Below are 17,146 nucleotides of genomic sequence, written 5' to 3'. Positions count from 1 at the left end.
ATTAAAATGTTGGAATATGATGGGCTGAAGGGCCTGTAATATACTGTACTCTTCTACGTTCTATATTAACCAGATGGGCACAGAGGTGTTTGTAAAGGAACTTAAAAGCACACAGGAGGTGGGGTGAGAGGCAGGGAAGTGAACCTTGGGCTGACAGGCAGGAGGTTAAGTACTGGCCCAGCACAGACTTTGTTCTGTACAGTTAGGAGAGCAACCGCCTCAGAACTCCACCGAACCTGGTTCAGTGTGCACCTCTAGTGCTGTGTGCGTGGAGACTACACACTCCCGCTGCTGGAGTCGGCATGTTGTCCCTGTGACCGCGAGGGTGCTCCGGTTTCCTCCCACATCCCAAAGTCGTGCAGGTCGGTGGGATAGCAGGCCACTGTAAATTGTCCCTCCTGTAGATGAGCTGTAGGATCTGGGGAGGAGAGGTGACAAGGAAAATGTGGGCTGCGTGTTTCAAAACGCAGTTCCTTTGTGGGGGATTCCTGAGGCTGTAGTATCACCTCTAATTATTATTCCCCTAAGAAAAGCCATCAAATGCTAAACTCAAGTTTGTTACTTACAGGTATGTCTGAGCGCATTTTCAGGTTGTGTTAGTTGTTAATGCAAACAACGCATTTCACTGTCCATGTGATAAACAAATAAATCTGAACCCCACAGACTGCTTCGAATGTTCTGATCACGGCACCTCAAGATGCTGAAAGAACGGACCTCTAGGTTCAATGTCAGCTTCTAACTTCAGCCTCAGGTTCAGCGTTTCATGGCAGTGCAGTTGTGAGCACATCGTTTTACAGTGCCGTAAAACACAGGAGCAGAAATAGGTCACAAGGGTCTGCTCCGCTACTCCATCATGGCTGATCTATTATTCCTCTCAGCTCTATTCTCCTACCTTCTCCTTTGACGCCCTGACTAACCAAGAATCTATCAACCTCCACTTTAAATATATTTCATGACTTGACCTCCACAGCCATCTGTGGTAATGATTCACCACCGTCCAGTGAAAAGAACTCCATCTAATCTCCGCTGTAAATGGGCATCCCTCTATTCTGAGGCTGTGCCGTCTGGTCATAGACTCCCTCACTATAGGAAATATCCTCTCCACATCCACTCTGTCCAGGCTTTTCAATATTCAATAGTTTTCAATGAGATGCCCTCCCCCTCTTCTAAAGTCCAGGAAGTAAAGGCCCAGGACCATCGACTCCAGCCCCAGAATGGGGCTTAATTCCCACTGTTGTCGCTAAGAGTTTGTATGTTCACTCCATGACTGCGGGTTCTCCAGTTTCCTCCCACATTCCAAACAAAGGTATACGGGTAGGAGAAAGTAAGTCGTGGGAGTGCCATGTTGGTGCTGGAAGCCTGACAACACTTGCAGGCTTCCCTCCAGCACATCAACATCCTCACTGATTTGATTTTACACCAACAATACATTTCACTGCATGATTCCATGTATGTATGACAAATAAAGCTAAACTTTACAAGAAAAATGGAGGGCTGTGTAGGAGGGAAGGATTTAGGTTAAAGGTCGGCACAGCATCATGGGCTGAAGTGCCTGTACTGTTCACTGTAAAAACGGGGGGGGGGGGGGGGGCGGGGATGTGGGAAATGGGATTGGTTGGTTTGTGGGCTGCATGGATTCACTGGGCTGAATGGCCTCTTCTGTTGGAAGGATACACGGTTCATGGGCAGTAAACTGGATACATTATCCCTGAACAGTGAGTTTCACACTGATGGGAGAAGAGAGGCAACTGGTTTAATTTGACATCACGGTTAGCATAGACATGTGGGTTGAGGGGCCTGCTCCTGTGCTGTTTCCTGTGTTCCATGAGAAAGAGTTCAGCCATAGACATGGCTGAGTTATACATGGACCTCCTCAATCACATCGTGTGAACACCATAAACAAGCTGAAAATTGATTCACAGATGGGGAGGAGCCACCTCTCAAAGTCTAACCCTACATCCCCGTCGCGAGAGGTGGAAATAAGAAAGCACTCTGGTTAAGCTGTAAGGACAATTCCCCATACAGTGGATACAATGAACATTATAGGAACATTCACGAACTCCACAGGAACTGATGGACTATGCTCCACTGGGAGCCAAGGGCCCAAGGTAAGACAAGACAGAGAGGAGTCAACGCAGGGGTTGAGGACCATGTTTATCCTTAAATTTCTTCACCAATTCCATTGTGAATTCCAAAGCTTTGGATCTCAGCGGCTCAAGGTATGGCAATGGAGGAGGCACCAGCAATATCGTGTGTAAAATCATGAAGGGCAAATAGGGTGAATGTGTGCAGTCTGTTTGCCGGGGTTGGAGAGGGAAGGATACCATTAAAGATGGTGGAAGTTATGGAAGATGATGTGATGTATGCAGAGGCTCATGGGAGCGTAGGTAAAGTTAGAGATACTCTTTTTTAAAATATGGAGAATGGTGTGTGCATGGAACACCCTGCCTGGTGTGGTGGTAGAGGCAGATACATTAGGGACATTAAAGAGACTCTTAGATAGACCGATGGATGATAGAAAAATATGGGAAGGAAGGATTAGATTGAATTTAGGGTAAAAGATGGGCATAACACTGTACTTTGATGTACTGTTCTATGTTCTAAAAATGAAGAGCACAAGTTTAAGGCAAGAAGGGAAACATTTAATGCGAACCCAAGGAGCAAATCTTTCACTCAGAGAGTGGTCAATAGATGGAACGATCAGCCAGAGGAAGTGGTTGAGTCAGATTCATTAATAACATTTGAAAACTGTGTGGACTAGTACATAGATTGGAAAGGTTTAGAGAATTATGGACCAAAGACAGACAGATGGGAATCTTAGTTGACATTGACCTGTTGAGCTGAAGGTCCTTTTGATGAGCTGTGAAACTCAGTGACTTTGAGAAGCCAAGAGATAAAGCAGAGAGATTTAGGTCGGCCTGGTAATGTAGAGTTAGTGTAATGCTATTACAATGCCAGTGACCAGGGTTCAATTCCGTCTCTGTCGGTTAGGAGATAGTATGTTCTCTGCATGGGTTTCCCTGGGTGCTCCAGTTTCCTCCACATTCCAAGATAAACGTGCGGGTTAGCGTTAGTGAGCTGTGGGCATGCTGCGTTGGCACTGAAAGCATGGCCGCACTTGAGGGCTAGCCGTCAGCACCTCCTTGGACTGTGGTTTCTGACACTAACGACACACTTCATGGCATGTTTTGATTATTCGATGTACTTGTAATGAACAAAGCCAATCTTTAAATCTTTATCTTTAATTAGGACAGAGGAGTGATGGGGATGGTGAGGGCAGAAGAACTGGACAAGGAGATTGGTGTATAGGAGGGCAACAGAACCCCATTGTTGTATGGGCACTGACAAGGAGTGGAGCTGGTGGTGAGGTAATGGATGCTGGTCGCAGGGAACTGCTGGCAGGTGGGGGCAAACAGGGAAAGATCCAAGTGTCAGACAGAGACTATACGCAGAAACAACAGCCTCACAAAGAAATTTATTGACAAAATTATCAAAAATACGGGCTTTGCAACACAACATTTAAATTGCATAGCAAATATACTTTAAAATAAATACAATGCAGCCTCAGTGCAAATGACTGTCCTGTACAGATATCTGGAGAGGCAGGCACCCAGAAAAGGTGGATTCTCTCATCTCCATTTTGGGGAGACTGAGGGGGACTGGGGCAGCAATATAAATGGCCTCTTTAAAAACTTTAAACTTCTTTGAATGTGTGGCTCAGAACGCTGGGCTGTTCAAGCAGTTAATGAGATGGGGAGGTGGGCTGGGAACTGAATGAGAAACTTGTGTTAGAACACAGCCTGTTCCAAAGTGTCTCTGCATGTGTGTGCGAATCTGCGTGCGTCTGCAAGTGCACGTCTCTGTGCACATGTGCGAATCTGCGTGCGTCTGCGTGTATATGTCTCTCTCTCTCTCTCTGTTTGTCTGTGCGTGCCTGTGTGTTTGTCTTTCACCACCACTGACTGGCCAAGTCCCATTATCCCACATGCCCACTCCCCCCCCAAAGGAGGGGTTACCATTGGGTGGTGTCGGGGCATTAAGCTCCCCACCCGAGTTGGGGAAGGGTGGAAGGAGCAGGAGAGAGGTGCAGGGAGGTATAGGGCATTGCGCCTTCTGTAGCATCGGTGCGCAAACGTGTGGGCGTAGTAGCCCTTGTGAAAGTACAACTAGGCAAGGTGATGTGAGGGGTGGGCAAGGGAAGAGTTGGGGAGAAAGGGGAGCAGAGGAGAGAGTGGCTGGGGGGGGGTTGTGGGGAGGAGAGAGAGGGCAGTTGGCCAAGAAATGGGAATGGAAAGAAGTGTGTGTGGGGAAGGGCATGGTTGATACAGCACCTACCTACTCACACTGCCATCAGGCCTGATCAATGAACCCAGGTCACAGGCAGAAAGTCCTAGCACAGAGGAGATATCAATACTGTATTTAAAAAAAAACAAGAGGATGGTGAAGAAGGGGGAAATGAGTCATCACAAGTAGAGGCATTTAGCATAGGGAGTGCAGTTCAGCAATTATGGATGGGGGTCTCTGCTCCCAGTATTCAAGGGATATTGGAACTAGACAGATGAGTACATCTGTCCGGTACACACCAAGAGAGGTGGGCAGCCTGACCACCACCATGGGAGATGATCTGGAGGTACTGTGGTCTTCCCTGCCTTTCGGGAGGGGGTGGCATGGAGTCTGGAGATCAGTAAGATAGAGGGGTGGAAGCAGCTCGGTGTGCAAAAGGAGGAGTACTCTGTCCTTGACAGCTGTGCCACAGCCCAGGCTGGGCAGAGGACACTGCACACTCCACAGTCCCTTGTCCGCTACATTGCTCACCTCCTATCTGGGGTGTACGGAACTGTGAGCTAAACACACTGCACCCCACCAGGGAGAGGAGAACAGCTTCCTCTGTAGCGCAGGCAGTGGAGTGAGGGGGCAGTGCTGGAAATGAGATTCACAGAACGTATGGGCAGCTAACACCTTTCCTGCTCCACCCCCCCTACATCGCCATTCATCTCTGAAAGGAAAGCACAGAGGCAATCTAGCTCCCCATTCTCTGAGACTGAGGTTCAGTAGAGGGCGTGGACAATGATTCAGACAGGGAGCAGCCCCTTCACTGGGAAAACTGAGGTCATTTCCATGGATAGTGTGGAGCCTGTGGAAAATGGGATTAAGTGCATGGACTCTGGTCTGTAGAGTGAAAGGTGAATTCATAAAGGGAACATGAAGGACAGTGAGAGAGTGGGAAGTGGACAGTCATCACATTAACTCTGGTGAAATAAAAGTGAAAAACCTCAACACTCTTCAGTAAAATCCAGCTCCACCTCTCTGTCACCACCTGCAAAGGACAGATTCGACAGTGGGAGACCTGAATCACTCCTGGCAGGAGATAATAATCTGCAAGGGCCGTCCAAGCCTCCTGTAACTCACTGGGCAGGAGGAAGGCAAAGTGCCCTTGTGGGAGAGTCCACTCCAGAAATGGGACAAATTGCCACAGGACATGCTGGAGTCCTTCTGTGCACTGAATGGCAACAAACTCACCTGCCCAGAAAGCAAGTGCCCCGTTTTCGTAGATGCGGCAGGGGAACCGTGATACAACCCCGCTCTTTGCGAGTGCTGGATTTATATACCTCCCTCCTCTCTTGTTTCCCCCTCAAACCCACCCACCACATCCTGGGCCCAGTTCCCTTTCACAGTCTAATCGGGTACTTGGCAGGCGGTGATTTTCAGGGCCACTCCGAACATTTCCTCCCAGTATTCGCGGATCCAGGTCACAAGGCTGTTCACCAGCTCCACGCACTCTGCCCGCAGGTGCCACGCGCTCTCTGTGCGACTCACCTGGTGGGGAGGAGAACGACACACAGGGTCAGGGGAAGGTGCAGAATCGCTGACGATGTGATGTGATATTTGCTGTTTTGCATCAACAGTACAGTGCAGTAGAACACACACTTAGTGGACAGCTTATTATGTATAACTTCTCATAAATGTTATTGAGTTTCCTGTAAATGCCTGATATAAAATGGATCTCAAGATAGTATATGGGTTCAGTGGTTGTTCAGACCAAACATCAGAATGGGGAAGAAACGTGATGTAAGTGACTTTGACCGTGGAATGATTGTTGGTGCCAGATGGGAGTGGCTTGACTATTTCAGAAACTGCTGATCTCCTGGGACTTTCATGCACAACAGTCTCCAGAGTCTACAGAGAGCAGTGTGGGAAAAGAATAAATGTCCAATGAGCAGCAGTTCTGTGGGCAAAAATGTCTTGTTAATGAGCGAGGTCAGAGGAGAATGACCAGACTGGTTCAAGCTGACAGGAAGGTAGACACACGTTCCAGCAGTGGTGGACAGAATCTCTGAATGCACAACACCCATCCGCTTCAAGGTTTGACGTAACAGCAGCAGAAGACCACTCCTGTACCTAGTAAACTGGCCACTGAATATAGAACAGTACAGCATAGCACAGGCCCTTCAGCCCACAATGTTGTGCTCATCTTCTAGCCTACTCTAAGATAAATATAATAGTACTTGACCTTTCCAGATTCCACCATTATTGTTTATATTATATAATACCATCATGCTAATCTCTACACTATCGTTCCCATCCATATGAACAGAATGCAAGACAGCTTTTCACTGTGTCTCAGTATACGTAACAATAATAAACCAATTACAATCCAGTCCAATTCATCAGGGAAGCTGACAGTATTGATAAGGATGCCACCCTGGCCTTTCCTGTTCCCCTCTCCCCTGGGCAGAAGATGCAGGAGTTTGAAAGTCCAGACGACCAGATTCAAGAACAGCTTCATTACCTCTTTCACACCCGCTTCCCAGTGGTGGTCAAACCCTTAACTCTCCCTCTTCTATGACTGCCACTTTGGCGTTTCTTTCTATGTTTGGAATGCTCTGTCTGGGTGGTGCAAAACAAAAGCTGCTCACTGTAACGTAGCACATGGTGTGCTCAGCTTTTGACTTTAATTGTGCTCAGTTCTGGTTGCCTCAATATAGGAAGGATGTGGAAGCTTTAGGGAGGGTGCAGAAGGGACTTACTAGGATGCTACTTGGATTAGAAAGCATGTCTAAGGTTGAGTGAGCTTGGGATTTTCTCTTTGGGGTGCAGGAGGATGAGAGGCGACTTGATAGAGGTGTACAAGGTGATGAGGCATAGATAGGACTGAGTTTTTCCAAGGGGTGGCAATGGCTAATATGAGAGGGCATAATTTATAAGGTGACAGGAGGAAGTTTTAAAGAGGATGTTGGAGGTAGGCTTTAATTTCTTTTTTAAAAACATAAGAGAGTGGTGGGTGTGTGGAATGCGCTGTCAAGGGTGGTGGTAGAGAGGCATTGGATGAAAGAAAAATGGAGGGAAATTAGGGAGGGAAGTGTTAGATTGTTCTTGGAGTAGGTTAAAAGGTCAGTACAACATCGTGGGCAGATGGTCTTGTTATGCTGTATTCTATTCACTATATACATGCGTGCACACTCTCATACACACAAGAAACCCTACAGGTGCTGGAAATCCAGAGTAACACACACAAAATGCTGGAGGAGCTCGGCAGTTCAGGCAGCATCTATGGAGAGGAATAGAGTGTTGACATTTTGGACCGAGACCCTTCATGAGGATTGGAAAGGCAGGAAGCAGAAGCCAGAATAAGAAGGTTGGAGAGGGGAAGCAGTACCAGCTGGCAGATGATAGGTGAAGCCAGGTAAAAGGGAAGGTGGTTGGCTGGGGGAGAGGAGGATGAAGCAAGAAGTTAGGCTGCGTCGTCATACGTGACAGTAACAAACCAGAGACGTACCTCGTGGTAGATGTTGAGCTGGACATCGTGCGGGGCAGACTTGTAGAGGCTGATTGAGCTGATGTTGCTGATGGGCTGCGACTCTTTGATGAGGATCTTGCTTGGCGGAGGACTGGCCGCCTCGCTGGTCACCTTCGTCCACTGGTGGTCCTCTGCCAGCAGGTACAGGGTGGATGAAGTAGCCAGCACGGTGACTGGGGAAAGGATGTCATCTGTAAACAGGACACAGAGGACACAGAGGGAGGGAGGTGTATGAGGATTAAAGGGCAACTGTTTACAAGGACACATAATTGGTGGCCACTTTGTTATATACATCGCTACACCAGTTCATTACTGCAAATATCACATCAGCCAATCATGTGGCAACAATTCAGTGCATAAAAGCATGCAGACATGATCGAGAGGTTCAGTTGTTGTTCAGACCAAACAACAAAATGGGAAGCAATGTTATCTCAGTGACTTTGACCGTGGAATGATTGTTGGTGCCAGATGGGGTGGTGTGAGCACCTGAAACCGCTGATAACCTGGGATTTTCATGCACAACAGTCTCGATACTTTACAGAGAATAGTGCAAAAAAAAGTCTAGTGAGCACCAGTGAAAACAACTTGTCAATGAGAGGTTAGAGAAGAATGATCACACTGGTTCAAGCTGACAGGAAGGTGACAGTAACTCAAACAATCACCCATTACCAACAGTGGTGTGCAGAAGAGCATCTCTGAATGCACAACACGTTGAACCTCGAAGTCGATGGACTACAACAGTAGAAGGCCATGAACATGCATTCAGTGGCCATTTTTTTGGGTACAGGAGATACCTAGTAAAATGGCTACTGGGCATATATATGGAAAGGTACCAGGAAAAAGCTGACAGTATCATGAAGGATCCCACCCACCCTGCTCATAGACTGTTTGTCCCATTCCCATCGGGGAGGAGGCTACACAGCATCCATGCCAGGATCACCAGACTCAAAAAAACAGTTACTTCCTCTAAACTGTCAGGCTGATCAACATCTCCACCCATCAGCTCTCCCCACCAATACTTTTATTATTTCCTGTCAGTCACCTTTTGTACAGACACTCTTGTACCTACCCTTACTTAGACTGATTGTATGCACATTATGTATATCAGCTCATGTTATGTATTTATGTTTATTTGGGTCTTATATGCTTGTTGTACTTATTGTATTTTTCTTTTACACTTGTTTACTGAAGAATGATAAGTTTCAAAATCGTTTATTGAAAAAAGGGCTGTTTGGCCCATCTAGAACTCACTAGCTCGTAGCAGAGCAATCCCCATCAAATTTTTATTTCCTTGCAACTTTATCTTAAGTGCTCAGCAAGTCTGTGATTCCTTTGCTATTTATCTCCAGAGCATGCCTTTGGAGTGTGGGAGGAAACTAGAACACGTGGGTCACAGGGAGCACATGCAAACTCCACAAAGGCATCAATGGAGGTCAGGATCGAATCCAGGTCATCGGAACTATGAGGCAGCACCAGCAAGCCACCTCAACTTACATTGTTCTGCCATTCAAAAGAAGCTGGAAGCAAGGATAGGTTGGGGTCCAATAGTGAGACTGATAACAGCTAGAAGCCAATGCCCCAAAGTATCTCCCCCCCACCTTCACATGCGCACTCCCAATCCACTGGTTTCTGGATCAGTAACTTAAGAGTCATACAGCATAGAGACTGTCCCTTCAGCCCAACTCATTCATGTTGATCAGGACGCTCTCTAAACTAGTCTTATATGTCTACATTTAACCCATATACCTCTAAACCTTTCCTATCCATGTCCAAATGTCTTCTAAATGTCACTTCAATCCAGAAAAATGAGAAGTAATTCACTTTGATAGGACAAATTTGAAGGCTTAGTACAGGCTTAATGGCAGGATCCTCAGAAGTATGGAGGAAGAGAGGGACCTTGGAGTCCACATCCATAGACCCCTCAAAGTTGCCGCACAATTTGATAGGATAAGGTGGTGTGTGGTGTGTTGGGCTTCATTAGTCAGAGGGATTGAGTTCAAGAGCCGTATGATAATGCTGCAACTCTCTAAAACTGCGGTTAGAGCACATTTGAAACATCAGGTTCAGTTCTGATGACCTAATTATAGGAAGGACCTGGAAGCTTTAGACAGGGTGCAGAAGAGATTTACCAGGATGTTGCCTGGATTAGAAAGCACGACTTATGAGGAAAGGTTTTAGCGGGTTAGGGATTTTTCTCCTTGAAAAGGAGAATGAGAGGTGACTTGACGAGGAGGACAAGATAACAGGTACAGAGTGGACAGCCAGAAATTTTTTCCCAGGGTAGAAATGGCCAACACGAAGGGCATAACTTTAAGGTGACTGGAGGATAGTATGGGGGCGGTGGGGAAGAGATGTCAGAGGTGAGCTCCTTACATAGAGAGTGTGTGCAACACCCCGCCAGGGTTGATGGTAAAAGCAGATATTTTGGGGGCATTTAGGAGACTCTTAGGAGACGCATGGAAGAAAGAAAAATGAAGGGCAATGTGGGAGGGAAGGGCAGATTGATCTTCAAGATCAAGTTTAAGTCTATTGTCATCTGACTGTACATATATACAACCAAACAACATACCACTAGACCACAGTGCACCAATACATACATCATGCACAGCACACAAAACAAAATACTGTCACAAATAAGTAAATAAAATATAATTCAAAATGCATGTGAATTGTGCAGCACAGGTAAACAGTAAACAATACAGGAAACAGCTCTCTGTCCTAGTACAAGACGGCGGTGGTGGCAAGGTATTTATTAGTTTTAGAGTAGCCTAAGAACTTAGACTAGGTTAAAGGGTTGGCACGACATTGTGGGCCGAATGGTCTTTACTGTGCTGTTCTGCTCTATGTTCTTGAATGTTATTGTACCTGCATTAACCACTTCCTCTGGCAGTTTGTTTCACAAACACACACTAACTTTAACCTTACTAATCAAGAATACCTCTGGAAGATCCGTTCCAAGTCTCCTACACTCCAAGGAATAGAGTCCTACCCTGTCCAACTTCTCCCAATAACTCACGTTCTCCAATACTGGCCACACTTAAAATGGTTGTTGATAGGTTCTTGGTTAGTAAAGGCGTTAAAGGTTATGGGGAGAAGGCAGGAGAATAGTGTTGAAAGAGATAACAAATCAGCCACAATGCAAACAGGTAAGGCAGATTTGATGGGCCAAATGTTTATGGTTTTATGGTCTAAACATTCTTGTAATTTTTTTGCACTTCCCAGTTTGATGATATCTTCGCTAGACCTTACAACCTACCTCATTATGACCTTGCCCTTTATTGTCTCCAGCACTGCACGTTCAATGTAACTGTAATATTTTATTCTGCACCTTGTTACTGTTTTATCTTTTTGTACCACCTCAAAGTACTGTTGTGATGAAATCATCTGCATGGTATGTAAAATTAAAGTTTTCCAATGCACTGGTGCGATCACTTGAGTCGAGTATGCTGTTCTCCTGAGGGATTGTCTATTGGTGGGTCCTTAGGTGGTTGCAGAGGCCAATCCAGGATCCACCAATACGGGCAAGATTTCCAACGTACCTTGGTACATGTGAGAATAATGAACTGATTTAACAGTTTCAAAAGGTGATCATCCCAAGGACTTATCATCTGCACCAGATGGGTAGAGTCTGCAGTACTTTACCTTGAATCAAGTACACCAGCACATACAGGTAATTGGGGCGTTTGTCGTCTGTTGAAGGGACTGCAGGATGCTCCTGGATAAGGGGCCTGGAAGAACACAGTGATATCAGGACCAAAGCAGACAAAATGAAAGTAAAGTGATCTGTAGAGAACAACTCCTTGCATTGACCAGCCATGGCCAAGAAGGCTCACCAACATCTCTACTTCCTCAGAAGGCTAAGGAAATTCGGTGGTCCTGTTGACTCTCACCAATTTTTACAAATGTACTAGACATCCTATCCAGTTCATCACAGCATAGTATGGCAACTGCTCCACATGAGACCGCAAGAAACCTCAGAGAGCTGTCAACACAGTCCAGCCCAATCACACAAACCAACCTCTTCAATTGACACTCCCTGCTGCCTCAGTAAAGCAGCCAGCAAGATCAAGGACCAGAAGACCATTAGATACATGAGCAGAATTAGGCTATTCAGTACAATGATACTGCTCTGCTGATTTATTATCCCCTTCAACCCCATTCTCCAGACTTTGCCCTGTATCTAACCCTTCCCTCCCATATAGCCCTCCATTTTTTCTTGCATCCATGTGTCTATCTAAGAGTCTCTAAAATGTCCCTAATGAATCTGCTTCTATGGCCAACCCCAGCAATACCTGCCATATACTTACCACTCAGTGTAAAAAAAACTACTTCTGACATTCCTCCTGTACTTTCCTCCAATCAACTTAAATGCATGCTTCTATGTGTAATGCGCTGTATGGTTTCACTGCTAACGTAGTGGCCTCTCTGTAATGCTTCACTGCTAAGGTAATGGTTTCCCTGTAGCAGCAATGTTTGGGTTATGACTACAGATAACGGGACTTTGGATTCAGTAAGAGGGATGTTGTTCTTTCTTGTGGGTTTGGGAGCAGGGATTTCACGTTTTTTGTCAGGGAGAGATGACAAGAGAAGATGGGAATGGAGAGAGTTGGTAGACCACCGGATGGAGTGGACTTGGGGTGAGGGTCTGATGGTCGGCTACGCTCAGAGGAGGTCGACAGGGAACAGATAGATATTGCACATTAGACTGTTCCATGAGAATGGGCCCTTTTCTTTTTTTGTTGTTTCTTTACTAACCATATAGTCAAATTAAGAATTATAAAGTTCAATCATTTAATCGCATATTATGTACCGTTTGTTATTTCGTGGTACTGATTTGTAACAGGGGAACACATCACACAGCATCCACCCACACAAGATTTCTTAAGTTTGGCCGGGCTGTCTTCCCCAAGATCAAGCCACTAGCCGAACTGACAGCTACATATGTATTAGTCACTTCCATCCTGGGAAAAAAGTTCTGGCTGCCCAACACATGCAGGGTACCCCCAGCACAATCTTTGGAATGTGTTAGCTGCTATCACAAACGACACATTCCACTATGTTAAAATGTAAGTGACAAAGCTATTGCATCTTTATCATAAGACATGCTCTCTAATCCAGGCAGCATCTTGGTAAATCTCCTCTGCACCCTCTCTAAGGTGTCAACTTCTTTCTGAAATTGAGGTGACCAGAATGGCAACAGGGAGAAGGCGAAAGAGTGGGGTTGAATCAGCCATGATCGAATGGCAGAGCAGACTCAATGGGTCGAATGGCCTAATTCTGCTTCCATGTCCTATGGTCTTAACCCTTCTCTCATCTTACAAGAGAGTGTTGTTTACACATTGATTTTAGTTTACCAGTGTGATGCTGTCAGCAGTTCTTTGATTATTAGGCAGGTATAATAAAGTGTTCTTCACCCTTACCAGAGTCTGTGCTGTGGGTCCATTCGGGTGAAGGAGATGGACTGCAGCTTGCTGATTGGTGTTAACTCCCGAACCATGTCTGTGAATTAAACCAGCAGAGATTTTAGGAAGGTGAGTAGCAGCATCATGACAGTGAGCAGGTATTCCAGCTCATTCTAACCATTCTAACAGCCCAAAGCAGAGTTAGTCACCATTTTACAGCAAAGAATCAGGCCCTTCAGCCTATCTGGTCTATACTGAACTCTTACTTTGACCTGAATCTAGACCAGAGTCTTCCACACCCCTTAGCTTTTCTTAAATGCTAAAATCAAACCTGCATCCCCTCCATGCTGATTACAGATGAGAAGATTTCACCCAAGACATCTCCTACATCTACTGACTCAGAATCAGATTTATTACCACTGTCTTACGTGACGTGAAATTTGTTGATTTGTGGGAGTAGTAGTGTCATGACATAAAATCACTATAAATTGCAAAATAAATAAAACATAGAACAGCACAGGCCATTCAGCCCATAATGTCATGCTGACCCACAGTATATAAACCTACTCCATGATCAACCTAACCCTTCCCTCCTACATAGCCGACACCCCTCTATTTTTCTTGCATCCTTGTGCCCATCTAAGAGTCACTTTAAATGTCCCTAATGTATCTGCCTCCAACACCACTCCTGGCATGTGTTCCAGGCTCCCACCACTCTCTACATTAAAAAAAGTCTTCCCCAACTCTCCTCCACTCACCTTAAATGGATGTCCTTTAGTATTAGACACTCCCACTCTGGGAAACAGGAACTGGCTGTACACTAGACCTATACCCCTCAATCTTACAGATCTCCTTCTTACATCCACTGACTCAGACTCAGAATTTATTGTCATATATAAATGGAAATTTGTTGTTTTGTAGCAGTGCAAATACATAAAATTGCTATAATATAGAAAATAATTAAATAAGTAGCACAAAAACTAGTAATAATGTTCTAGTGAGTATGGGTTCATCGTCCATTCAGAAATCTGACAGTGGAGGGGAAGAAGCTGTTCCTAAATTGTTGAGTGCATGTCTTCAGACTCCTGTACCAAGTGGAGGCACGTCCTGAATGGTGAGGGCCATTAGTGATTCACAGATTGCAACTATGGCCCCTTTTCAACCCCACTCCTTTTCTCTATTACCCTCTTAAGATACTTATAAAATGCTCCAGGACTGCTGTTAATATGACCCCTCTTCCCCAGTGTTACCTTATGCCACTCTTCACCTCCTCAGTACCCACGCTCGCAGCACTATCTGTGCTCCGTCAGGACTTGCTCCTTTCCAGTTCTCCATCAGTAACACAAGCTACTTTTGTTTTTAAATCCAACCACACTGTCTCTCGACATGGAGTTATTCTTGCACTCACCGGCTGTACCTTATCTGATGGAACACATTGACTTTGAACATTCATGATGCCATTTTAGAATGCCTCTCACTAGCTGCCTGTCCACTTTTCTTCAGGTAAATGCTCCATAAAACACTGGAGATAAAGGAGGTGTTAAGTGCTGAGTGCCTGGAATGTGCTGCCTGGGTTGGTGGTATGGGCAGGTCGAGACATTAGGGAGTTTTAAGAGACATTTAAATAGGCACATGAATGTGAGGAATGTTAGAGTGATTTTTGGGTTTAGGTCATTTACAGTTAGCAAATGGCTTTGGTTACCAGTCTCCTGTTCCTTGAAAATGTATTGTGGATTTAACTTGGAACAATGCATTCCTGAAAGCTGTGAATCCCAGTCCAGACGATGCTGGCGTCTGTGGTATGGATGTGAATCAGGAGGTGTGAAGTTTGTACGTAGCTTCAAGAGAAAGCATTGTCTATACTTTGTAAATATGGAATTGTCCTTAGTGTTTAGCACATAAATATCGAGCCCCACATTGGGTCAGGAGACCCTTCCACTGAAAGTGTCTCCTATGATGCCTGCAGTACTTTGTTTTGACGAATAAAGAAGCTGCTTTGTATCTACCAGTAATTCTCTCTGGCAATTTCATTCATCCAATAACAAGGAAAATGAAAGGTACGACATTGTAGGCATAAGAGATTAGTTTAGTTGTCTATTTGAATACTAATTTATATTGTTCAGCATATCATTGTGGGCCAAAGGGCTTGTTCCTGTGCTCTAATGTCCTATCTTCTAATTAGGCCATTCAGCCCATTGAGTCTATTCTGACAGGTCCTGACTCTTCATATTAACATCAAGCCTTCCTCCAATTCAGGGCCGTAATTTCTAGTCAGCCCTTCACTATGACGAGCTCAGCACTAACAAGTTTTGATCAGCGTCGCTGAAATACTCACCATTGACACTCCCTACCCTTGCTAGGCTAATGCCCAAACTTTTGGACATAGAACACTACCGCACAGTACAGCCCCTTCGGCCCACAATGTTGTGCTGACCTTTTAACTTACACTAAATTCAGTCTAACCATTCTTTTCCTCCATATTTCTATCATCCATGTGCCTATCCAAGAGGCTTTTAGAAGTCCCTTGTGTATCTGCCTCTGCCACAACCACTGGCAGCAAGTTTCATGCACCTATCATTGTCTATCATAAGACATAGGAGCAGAATTAGGCCATTTCTGCTCTGCCATTCCATCATCCCTCTCAACCCCAATCTCCCTCTGATGCTCTTACCAATCAGGAACTTATCAACTTCTGCTTTAAATATACCCACAAAGAGATGGCCTCCACAGCTGTCTGTAGCAATGAATTCGAAAGATTTACTACCTTCTGGCTAAAGAAATTCCTCCTCATTTCGGTCCAAATGGAGGCCCCTCTGTTCTGAAGCTGTGCCCCTGGTCCTAGATGACCCCCATTACAAGGAGGTGATCCCCTCCATGTCCACTCTATCTAGGCTTTTCCATGTTTGAGGAGATCTCACCTCATTCTTCTAAACTTCAGTGAATACAGGCCCAGAGCCATCAGATGTCATCCCTCCTGTACTTCCCTCCAATCACCTTAAAATTATATTACTATATTGTGTAGGTCAGCTCCGGTAGACAAACCACGCTGTACCCAAAGCTTATAAAACGGTGTTTAATTTATGATCAATTTATGCTTCTCTGTGAATGTTGCTTATCTGATGCTATATGTCCATGATACTGCTCTAAATAAATTTTCATTGCACCGGGCATATGTGTACTTGTGCATATGATAATAAGCTCGGCTTGGACTTTGCTAATGTATGAATATGATTCTGAAACAGGTTCCTATAAGGACTACAAACATCACATTTACTAAGCTTGAAACACTTTGGGGCAAGTTCTTCATGACACCAGCAACACCCACCTGTGAAAAACTGGATGAAGTTCTTGCACTTGGACGGATTTCGGATCAGCAGGGTGTACGAGCTGCCTGTACTGTCGAACTCCATGCCAATACTCTGGGTGCGCAGACCCACTTGCAGGTACAGCAGGTCCCGAATCGGATGCACCTCCCGCTTTCTCAGCCAGTTCGATGGCTGACCGCTGAACGGGGGGAAGGAGACAGCGATTGAGTGGGATAATGTTTAACCTTGTATTACCTCAGTTAGGTAATGAATTGAACTGTATGAACAGTATGAAAGACACATTTTACATTGTAACTTGGTACATGTGACAATAATAAAACAATTCCAATTTACCTGTACGGCCATGATGAGGCCCATGGAATATTGACAATAAGACCATAAGATACAGGAGTAGAATTGGGCCCTTCATCTCATCGAGTCTGCTTTGCCATTCCATTATGGCTGATTTATGATACTTTCAACCCCATTCTATGCCCTTCTTTCACAACCTTCGACGCCTTTACTAATGAAGAACTTTTCAACCTCCATTTAAATATACCCAAATGTCTTGGCCTCAACAGTACTCTGTGGCAATAAATTCAACAGATTAACTACTGTCTGAATATAAAAAAATCCTCATC

At 45.2% G+C, this 17,146-nt stretch overlaps 1 protein-coding gene across 5 annotated transcripts in view; it reads right to left on the bottom strand.

The window, feature by feature from the left end:
* Nucleotides 1–3,456: 3,456 nt before the first annotated feature.
* stk11ip (serine/threonine kinase 11 interacting protein) overlaps nucleotides 3,457–17,146 on the bottom strand; it is a 147,657-nt gene continuing 133,967 nt past the window's right edge. For all 5 annotated transcript variants that reach the window (XM_072261034.1, XM_072261036.1, XM_072261037.1 and 2 more), the window contains 5 exons: nucleotides 16,526–16,704; nucleotides 13,219–13,297; nucleotides 11,441–11,526; nucleotides 7,778–7,989; nucleotides 3,457–5,817 (listed from right to left, as the gene is read on the bottom strand). In XM_072261034.1, the coding sequence (XP_072117135.1) occupies nucleotides 5,677–5,817; nucleotides 7,778–7,989; nucleotides 11,441–11,526; nucleotides 13,219–13,297; nucleotides 16,526–16,704 (697 nt within the window). In that variant the 3' untranslated portion in view covers nucleotides 3,457–5,676. The remainder of the gene's footprint in view (nucleotides 5,818–7,777; nucleotides 7,990–11,440; nucleotides 11,527–13,218; nucleotides 13,298–16,525; nucleotides 16,705–17,146) is intronic.

This window comes from Mobula birostris, chromosome 6 (assembly GCF_030028105.1).
Source record: "Mobula birostris isolate sMobBir1 chromosome 6, sMobBir1.hap1, whole genome shotgun sequence".
NCBI classification, from domain to species: domain Eukaryota; kingdom Metazoa; phylum Chordata; class Chondrichthyes; order Myliobatiformes; family Myliobatidae; genus Mobula; species Mobula birostris.
The sequence above is the reverse complement of the archived record's forward strand: the minus strand, read 5'-3'. Positions and strand labels throughout refer to the sequence as shown.